Source organism: Protomyctophum parallelum (genome assembly GCF_964188405.1).
Source record: "Protomyctophum parallelum genome assembly, chromosome: 18".
In the NCBI taxonomy this organism is placed as follows: domain Eukaryota; kingdom Metazoa; phylum Chordata; class Actinopteri; order Myctophiformes; family Myctophidae; genus Protomyctophum; species Protomyctophum parallelum.
Window position 1 is genome coordinate 30,318,406 of NC_139716.1, and position 10,052 is coordinate 30,328,457.

The window sequence follows — 10,052 nt, forward strand, 5'->3', positions numbered from 1 at the left end:
TGTGTGTCTGTCCCGCTGTTACACCACCCGCCCGCCACCAGAGGGCGCAGCTGTAGCACACACACACACACACACACAACCACACACACACGAGCTGCGTTCGCTTCCCGCGTTTGCGCGTCTTACTTGTATTAATTACTTATTTCTGCTTTTAATTATTGCTGCAACAATGTTGAGTAAGTGAAACCAAAGACTACTCTTTTGTGCAGGTATGAGTCGATGTAACTACACAGTAATACAAATATTGAGTGACTTTCTGATTCCAGATGTGTTTTGCTCATGTGTTTTTATTTAATAAGATGACTGATGCTGTACTACTTCCACTGCTTCTCTGTAATCTCCCTTGATCCCCACTGTACAACCGGTTTGGCACAATAGCTAGCAGTCTTACAGCGCCACCATGCTGAATGGTGCCCAGTTCGTGGAGGCAATTGGCCGCATCGGTTACCCTGGTGCGGCGTCTCTGAAGGACTCAGAGTTTGACTGGCTGTTCGACTGTGCCCCGGAGAACCTGCATTTCATGCGCTTCGTCTGCCGCACCGTCAATCCGAGTAATGTCATCACTGTGGAGGAGGCACGTGCCTTCCAGGAGCTACAGAAGTCTGGAAAGCCCCTGCTGGATGAAGCTGCCCTGAGCAAGGTCCTTAAGACCATTGGACCTTCAGACGGAAACGGTAAAGACTTCTTGGGACATTCATCCAACTCCTTCTCCTTCTTTGTGGAGGAGGATGACGTGAACATAGAGGACTTGGAGGCAGAGCTTCAGGCCCTTCGCAACGAGAAGGAGTTGAAACAACATCGTTATAACAACCTGCAGGTTTTGGCCACCACTCGCTCTGATGTTAATTTGCGTCTGGCTGCAGAGCGGGAGAGTGCCTCCTGCAAGCTAAAGGAGGCAAATGCTGCTATTGGAGCTGAGAACGCTGGCAACAATGCCTCATTACAATCCCTAGTGGACGAGGTGAAGAACATGGGTTTGCACCTCCTTGTCGAACCAGAATCGAAAGTCCAAGGAGGAGTAAATGGAGAAACCGCGGTCCCATTGAATCCATCCAGGCCCCACGCTATCCCAGTCCTCCTTTCCCAGCTCTCCATAGAGCCCTACTTGCAACAGGAAGAGCTTAACACCAAAACCCTCACTGCTCTCACCCAGAAGCAGTTCTTTGAGGGAATCTCCGATATTGTCTCGAACTCCTCCGCAGAACACTTTCAGGTCCTGGATCTCAGCTCCTGTGGAGTAGAGGAGGAAGAGGAGGAGGAGGAGGAGGAGGAGGAGCAGCAGCAGAAGGAAGGCCAGACAGCTGTGGATCGGAGGAGGAAGGAGATGGCCATGCTTCAGTGGGCTCATCTTCTGACTGAACACCAGCTACTGATGGCCAAGGCCCAGGGGTACGGCATCAAGGCTGCAATAGACTGGCTGTCTGCAAAGTACTCTCTTGTCAAGGTAAAGAATGAACACAGTCATGGTTTATCTGCTCTAGTGTGTACCGTATATATTTACCCCCTGTAAAGGAAGTATTCGCACATCTACTTCATTCGGATGCAGGTGCGTTGGACAGTGAAAACTGAAGAAAACTATTTTCATGAACAAAATCTCTCGCACTGCTCTTGCTCAGCAGTTAACAATTTAAATAAAAGCAGAGGCTGCTAAACAAGAGCAGTGTGCAGGATTCTTTGTTCGCGATGTTTTTCCCCCATGTTTGCTACAGTATATTACCATACCGATTTGGCATTGTAAAATTTATACGCATTTAATATTTATTCAACTACAATATAAGCTAGTTTATTCAGAGATTGTTTTTTAATTTATTTTAGCCATTATTTCAGTTCAGATTTTCCTACTCACTCGCTCCTTCCTTCCACTTTGTGTTTTCAATCTATCAGAGTGATTCCACTGCCTCGTCTCTGCAATTGCGCGAGGCGGCGTCCAGGAGGGAGCTTCAGGCTGTGGAGGCAGAGATAGACGCCCTGTTTCACGGCCCAGTGCCTGCCGCTCTGAGGGAGGCTGCCAGGCTTGTCAACGTGCCGGTGGTGAGGGGAGATCTGGCTCTGCAGCTGGCCAGGCAGGACTACTACACCTCCAGGCAGGACCAGGTTAGTTAACTAGCCATGCCGCCTGGTGGGAGCACTAATACATGACAGTCTGGTGGGAAATAAACGTCACTGAACAGCAGTTGATGTCTTGCAGTGTGATTCTGCGGATACATTTCATTTTGATCCATGCTATAGAGGGGGGGGGGGCTTCTTACCCTCCTGTTTACTATTATTGTCTATCTATGCTACTGTTATCCATCCATGCCATTCTCCGCTCGTCAATCTTTCTACCCAGGTGCGCGACTACCTTCTCCGTCAGAAGTCCTCCTTCGACCTGCTACTCCTGGCCCTGGCGATGGAGCTAAGGAATTGGAAGGCGCTGCTGGAGTCTCTGGAAACTATGCGCTGCAGGCTGGTGAAGGCAGGCGAGGAGGCAGCCCACAGGATGGAGGCCATGGCCCACCCTGACCTGGTCATCAACCCCAAACAAAGTCCCATTATCAGCTCCAAGGACACAGCCATCAGCAGGTATGGAGAGCACGGCAGCGGTGTGACTTTGTGTTATATAGCCCTCTGAAGTGCATGGTTGAGTTATTACCAATTTAGGTATTTAACAAGAGCAATATTATAAATTGTAGTTGTAGTAATCGAATAAAATTAACAAAAATATAATAAAAAAATTAAGTATTACACCAATATTCTCTTATGAATTATTCATAAATTCTATTTAAGAAAATGCTCATTTGGGCTCTAACTGGCTGCTTTGACTCTTGTAACATCCGTTGATACTTCTTCTCCCTCAGGCTGCTCCAGCTCCTAGAAGCGTACAACTGCAGCTCGGGTGCTGGTCAAGCGGACCCCTTCCACACCTACGAGGCCTTGGACCAGGCTGCCCGCAACCTGACCACTGACATCCAGTCAACCCGCGAGGCACTAGCGGGGGCATTGCGCCAGCTGAGCTTCACGGGCGCCCACCTCTCCAGCAACTTCAAGACGCTGCACAGTGCCACCCACACAGAGCTCCAGGAGCTGGTCTTCGGGCCGCAGGTATGTCCCACGGCCCTAACAGACCAGGAGCTCTGCCCCAATGCACAGGTACTGTACAGACCTCTTTTACAACTTGCCGCCGTATGGAGTATAGAATGTGAGTTTTAAGTTTATTTAAGCCACTGTTGGTGTGGGAAGCTGGTAGCACGGTTGTGTTTTTTGTATTGCACAATTTAAGTCTGGGCTGTCGTATCAAATGGGCTATATACCGGTAAATAAACATCACGTGAATTTTACAGTGTTCTCATGACAACCGTTAAATAAGAAAACACTCTGGTTTGATATAATACATATAGTGCATGATACGGTAACCTTGTCTCAAGTAGTTGTTTTTTAAATGTAAGAAATTCCATCAATACAATTCCTTGTGGTATTTTTAATTGTATATTTCATGATGAAAGAGCTCTAATTTCAGGTTAACTGAAGATGTGAACTGAGATGTCCCTAACATTAATATTTTCTCCCACCAGATTTCAGTTCAGTTTGGAGTGAATATAAATCCAGAAATGCTGTACTCTGTAATGCTGTACTTTCTTTCCTGTAGAAATAAAACATGTGGTGTTTGATTTTGACCTTTTGAATGACATGGCAGAGTTGGCAATTGTGGTTTATATTGTACTCTAGATTAGTAATATAGTGATTCTCAAAGGTTTTCATTTCAAGAATCCTATTTTTGATGTGCATATATGCATTGCATATCATACCCATTTGAAACATTTTAATTTATTTCTGAGCTGCCAATCAACACTGAAATCCTCAGTGTTAATTTATTTGTGAGAATGTACGAATAGACCATTACGGGTCAATTTGCTTCCATTTGTGCACTGTGTTCATTAGATTCCTGGTGGTCAGTGCTCTAACATGTTTGTACCGTGATCCGTATACAAAATAGTCTAGCCTGAACATTAGTCTCTACCATTTGTTCCAAGCTCACTTAGACAATCTTTCCTCTTGTGTCCTTGCTGTGTCTCTCCTCCCTAGGAGTTGTCAGTGAAGTTGGTGGAGGTTGAGTCCCAACTAAAGAGCCTGCACCATATTATGCAGAGCATTACTGACGATGTCAAGGCCAAGCGCTCTCAGCTGGAGCGCAGCGTCCTCAGGAGAGAGAGGGATCTGTACGTGTACTTCCATCTGGACCCCCTGCTGCTACAGAGAGTGGTCGAAGACCAGGAGGGCAAAACGGCCGACAAGGCAGAGTGGCGCTAACAAAATGCTATCCAAAGAGCACTCGCAAAAAAAGCACAAACCTGAAATGTATCAATTTGGTGAACAACCCAACCCTGCATTTGGGGTTCAAGACCTTGAGCCTCTTGTGGAACAACTCAAAACGTGGCTTAAATCTCACAGATCTCAACTGATGCCTTTTTAAACTGGCCAACAAGGAAACCTTGGAAGACTTTTGAGTTGAAAGACTATCCGAGAAGTGATGTCTATATAATGGTATCTGCTGCCACACATAAAATGTTGTATTGTTTTGTTTTGCCATTAGCAGGTTGTTTATTTCAAACGAAATGTTTCACAAATGATGAAAGGAACATCGGGAGTGGTTTTAATCTGTTTTAACGTTCTTCTGAAATTTGTTTCCGTTCGTATATGTCCGTTTTCCATGTTTTATGTAAATGTAATAAAATGTACCGGTAATGCTTTGTTTATTCCCCCCCTTGTTCATTTTTGGCTTTTCAGCATTTTTCTTTTTCAGGTTATAAAATAGTTTTTGTACCGGAAAATATTTACAGATAATTATCTGAATTTAATATTGACGCTCGAATTCTAGAGCTCAATTTTTCACACAGAGTTTAACCGGAATTTGCAGAGTGCAGAAGTAACACTGGTCTCTCATCTGTCTTGTCTAGGAATAGAGCTAGCTTGTCAGGCAGAGTAGGGGTGTCAGATCAGCGGTGTATAAAGAAAGGAGGTGGAGGTGGAGATGGATGGCTCTGGCAGTAGCTTGTACTCTGGTCCTTTGTCCCAGTGGGCCCAGAACATCCTGGCCGCCCTCAGAGCTCAGAGTCCGCAGCACCCCAACAGAACCCGCAACAGGAACAGTGAGTCCAGGATACAGCGACAAGGACATACCATGTTGCAGTGCAGGTTTATGAGTGGTTGAAGGAATGTTTAAATGCTTAAAAGTTTCTTATTTCTTAAACATTTATAATTGCCTAGAAATGCATCGACAATTTCAACATGAACACACCAACTGGCAACTGATATCTCAGTCACACATATGACCATGATTGTTCATGTTTACTCCTATGTGGTAGTGGAGAGAGTTTATGGCAGCCAGGCTGAAGGCAGCTGGACCAGAAATCAAGAAGAGAGGAGAAATGGAGCATCAGATCAGTGAGTTAACCTGACCATAATGTTTCATGTGGAAAATAACCTTTTGTTATCTTCTCTATCTTTGTTAAAATTATGATGTTCGTTCTGGTGGTTCATTATGGTAATCATTGGTATAGATGGACTGTTCAGGGGTCTCCATATCTTTAAACATTAAATACTAATTTCATTTAATGGCTTTAATTTTAGTGTTCCAGTTGCAATTTTGACTTCCAATGTTACTCTTTTACAGTATCTTGAATCCTGTAGTGTTCTCTCCCCGAGTGGACAAAATTTATATCCCAACCTTAAAAATGCACTAAAAAGCTGGGGAGACAGGTGGACCCCGGTTAATGCACAATTTAACAAACACTTGCAATGATTCGTATAAGAATATAGAGCTATTTCTTATTTAACATAAAAACGTGCAGCACCTAACTTAAAGGACCACTTCACCACTTTTGGACCACTTCACCACTTTTCAACCTATCTTCATATAATAGGTTCTCACTAATAATCATGATAAAATGGCACAATTCTTTCTACTCAGTATGTCTAATAAGAGGACTTCAGTATGTCTAATAAGAGGACTTCTAGTCCTGAAAAGTTGCAATGAGAAAATGGAAGCCATCGTTCTCACGATAATAAATCTAAACATTTTGTGCTTAACGATGATGTCACTGGTGGACTGGTTTCTGAACTTCCCACAGCCCTCCTAAGACAGACTGAGTAAAACAAAAATGCCATTTTATCATATTAGAGAGGTTGAAAAGTGGTGAAGTCGTCCTTTACCTTGCAGCATTCAACATTACTGTCATGTCTCTGAAAATGAAAACATAGCGTGTGTCATTTTTCACTATTTAAGTAATCTCTTTTTGAGCGGTGCAGCTGCTCCTATGCACAGCTCTTGTCTGTCCGTTTGAGCACAGAATGTGATTTGATTCATTGGCTGATATGATGATGTTCTCATCATACATGCATCATCATCATAAAAGGCACCGCTCACTTCACACAAGTGTGATTCTTTAGGGGCGCTAGCCCCTCCCTCCTATGTCCAGTTTTGAGGGTACACAAATATTGAAGACAAGTGTGTAAACAAAAACATTGAACACACAAGTGAGAATGCAAATTGTAGCTGGCCAGGATGAGATGATGTATGATAAGAGCACCCCTCACTCCACACGGGTGTGCTTTTATTACATACTTTACAGCTGGAATTGTGTTATGACCCCTAAATGTAATCATTTTACTTTCATCATGCAGATTATGGTTGAGCACTCGGTCCCCCTTGGGCTCTTCTGAGGGGAGGGAGAGCTCCCACACTCCAGCCTGCTCCCAGTCATCCCAGGCCTCTTCCTTCTCTCAGTCCTCATGTTCCCAGGGCCGAAGCCCGTACCCCCAAGCCGGCTATCGGTTCTCCCAGGCCTACTCCCAGAGAGGGAACCATCACTGTCCCCCTGCTTACCAGCACAGCCGAGCCCTTTCCTTCTCCCAGACAGAAGTCTCCCCAAGCCGAGACTTGTCATGTGAGCCAGTCTCCTTCGACTCCGGAGGCAGACACACTTTGTCCCTACAGACTCCCCAGACTCTTGCTAAGCACCGTGACCGTGCCCGGAGAGAGTGAGTAGCCTTAGGAGTAGAAACATGCATGCGCCGTGCATGCACATCTGAGATTTACAGTCCTTTTATAAGCATATTAATTAATTAACAGAGCCACGTGTTTCCCCTCACAAAGCCTACCCCTTGTTAAATGTGCTCAAATGCAATTCCTACTGCCTGTATTCAGACGACGAGGGAGGTTAGGAAGAACTTCTGAGTTTATTTTAATTTCGTACTTCTTTTCATGTTCACTTTCTCTCTCAGGTCATCTGAAGGAACCGAGCCATGTTTCATCCTCAGCCTTGCCCCTGAGGATGGTTATTCGGATGACACATTCTTCCCCAGAATAGAGCACCTTGGGACCCAAACGGACACGTTTGCCGTGGCCTGTGATGCTGCCACCGCCAGTTTAAAACACATTCAAAGGCCTGAAATCAGAACAAAGGCACGTCAGGAGAACTGGTCTGGTCAAGCAATACTAGGTGCAGGAGATTCGCACCCCGAACGCGAAGACGATATAGCACCAGAAAATCAACCAAAGGAGCAGTGGCTCATGTCCAATCCCACTGAAGTGCACTGCCCTAGTGCAGGAGATGGAGGCGTATGCCTGGTCCCTGGGTCTAAAACCGCCATGTTTGAAGATCTGCTTCTACCCCACAGTGGTCATTTAGGTCACATTACAAGAGAGGTGATGGACTGTGATGGACAGATAATGCCAGGACAAGGTAGAAAGGAAGAGAACGGCCACACAGTAGTTCTAGAGAATGCGGTCGGAGCGGGAAGAGCTCAAATAACGGAGAGCGTGCACGGTCGACGGAATAGAGCTACACCGGCAGAGGTAGGTCGTGAGGTGGTAGATGCAGACCTCCTTTTAGTCTATCAAATGGGTGAAGACGTCACAGGAAACATTGGTGAGGCAGACGAAGATGGGTTCACCATCCACGTGCACGATCAAATGGACGCAACGCTTGGCTGTGATACTGAGGATTCTACACCTGGCTGCAGAGACGAGAGTGATTACCACGACAAGAGGCTTGCACCAGAGAGAGATGCTGTCGAGCGTGAACTTGACGAGAGTAAAGAAATCTCTGCAGGTGCTAGTCATACCTGTGGTCTAGAAAGCATCCAGGTCTGTGTCGAAAACGGGAACTATGAAGCGACAGTGCAGCAGGACAAGAAACTAAATTGGGGTCAAAGTAAAAAGAAACCGGAACAGGTTCACCGTACAGACGAAAGGCCACTGGTACAGGAAGAGCCAAGCAAGACGAGACCGGTATCCTCCGGTGACCTGGTTGTTGACAACCGAATGATACACGTAATGGAGGGAACATTGGAGGTGGCGCGTGACGGAAGAATGGAGGCAGCGATAGAGACTAGAATTCAGGAACTGATGGAAAAGGAGACGCAGAGTGTCGTCCGCCCGACGGAGGGACAGGGATGGATGGAAGGTGGAGGCGAAGTGGCTGATCTGGGGGTCATCCCAGAGGAGAGGCTGAAGAACGGGGATGAGCCACTGATGACTCCTGCAGGTATAAAGGCTGCCATAAAGTGCCATTATGCTCTCACTTCATGCTCAGAAAGTGGTGTTTTCCACCCCCTGAGTATGAGGTTGGGGCAAAATAGCCATTGAATGAAGGCCTACAGCAATTTAAATGAAAGGTATTGTATATCTAGTATAGTTAGATTAGATCTGAGATTAGTTTTAGTTATTAGATATTTATTTATTAGATATAAGTCATAATTTAAACCTTTTTATGCAAGTGTTTGAAATGAGAGAAATATTTAGTGGAATTTCAGGCCAGGGCTGCTGACAAATTGGCACTAATGCCATGCACCAGTAGAGTGTGCTAGAGAGCTATAAATATAAATAACAATAAGCTCAAACCCAGTACTGAAGGAGACATGTATTTTGACAGTAAAAGCAGAGCTCACTTTTGTCTATCCCACTGTACCTGTTCCCACATTGGAAAAGGAAGATCAATAAAGCCATATACAAGAAAACTATTAACTACTGGTACTACTACTCATAGTATTAGTAACACTTTCAGGTAGGTGACAAATTGTCAGCCAGTCAGGGGAGAGTACCCATTTATCAGCTTAATTCGTATTGTTTCAGTTCAAAAATGCTGAAAATGCATTTTCTGTTTAATTATGTTTACATGGCAGTCAAAAATACAACTTGTTTTTAGAACATGCTACAATAAACACAAGCATTCACCGTCACAGTGGCACCATCAAACTAAATTAACATCCTTTTAGAGCAACACTTTGAAGCTGAGCCACAGTTAATCCTCTTCACTCTGGGGGAATCGGGCTCTTTGTGGAATGCTGAAATAGCACTGGCATTGGGACCTGGCTGGCTAATGTTGATTTTGCGGAGAAACCACCAGAAATGGGTCCCACAACCCATTTTGGGTCTTAAGCCGTCAGTTTAGGAAAACAGTAGATGGAGCTCAGGCTCTTCAGATATCAATAAACTGTAGAGCTGGCTCTGTACCAGACTTTTATTATCCTCCTACTGAAGATGAGAGTGTTGCTGAGGAGACTCACTCAGTGCTGACGGGGGATGTTATTAGCTCACATTACAGTCCAGTCCACACAGGAAGGAAGTGCAGGGCTCGGCTGCTGAGGCATTGCTGAGTCAAGGAGCACACACACTCGCATACATAATCACAATTGGGAATCGTGTAGTGACAACGTGTCACTCTGCATCAGAGCTGTTAGGCTGTGCGGAGACACTCTGACCTTGCCGGAGGTCGTGTACGTGAGCGAGTACACACACACACAAACAGACATGCACGTGCACACACATTCTCCATTAGCTCTGACATAATGCTTACTCCAAGATGCACTGCATCCTCACCTCTCTTTCAGAATGCTCAAGGGCAAGTTTGTCCCAGGAGAGACATGGCAGATCGTCAGGGTTCAGAACCCCTCGCCTCTGTGGGAACCCCCTTCCAGACACGCCCCTTCATCAGCATGACAACCCTACAGTGAGTTTCTTTTTAAACACAGAACTCTGGCCTAGCTAGGGGCCGGGTGATATATGACTTCAG

General features: G+C 45.4%; 1 protein-coding gene across 1 annotated transcript; it reads left to right on the top strand.

The window, feature by feature from the left end:
• The first annotated feature begins 248 nt into the window (after window positions 1-248).
• On the top strand, window positions 249-4,738 carry haus3 (HAUS augmin-like complex, subunit 3). Its single transcript, XM_083788836.1, has 5 exons — window positions 249-1,444; window positions 1,885-2,094; window positions 2,330-2,562; window positions 2,838-3,129; window positions 4,063-4,738. Exons 1-5 carry the CDS (start codon window positions 401-403, stop codon window positions 4,285-4,287), a joined length of 2,004 nt encoding a protein of 667 aa, XP_083644962.1. The 5' UTR covers window positions 249-400; the 3' UTR covers window positions 4,288-4,738.
• Window positions 4,739-10,052: the final 5,314 nt, after the last annotated feature.

Coding starts and splice junctions, on each gene's coding strand:
- haus3 (XM_083788836.1), top strand. CDS start 401: ATGCTGAATGGTGCCCAGTTCGTGGAGGCAATTGGCCGCATCGGTTAC. Junction 2,095..2,329: donor ACACCTCCAGGCAGGACCAG/GTTAGTTAACTA, acceptor CTTTCTACCCAG/GTGCGCGACTACCTTCTCCG. Junction 3,130..4,062: donor AGCTCTGCCCCAATGCACAG/GTACTGTACAGA, acceptor TCTCCTCCCTAG/GAGTTGTCAGTGAAGTTGGT.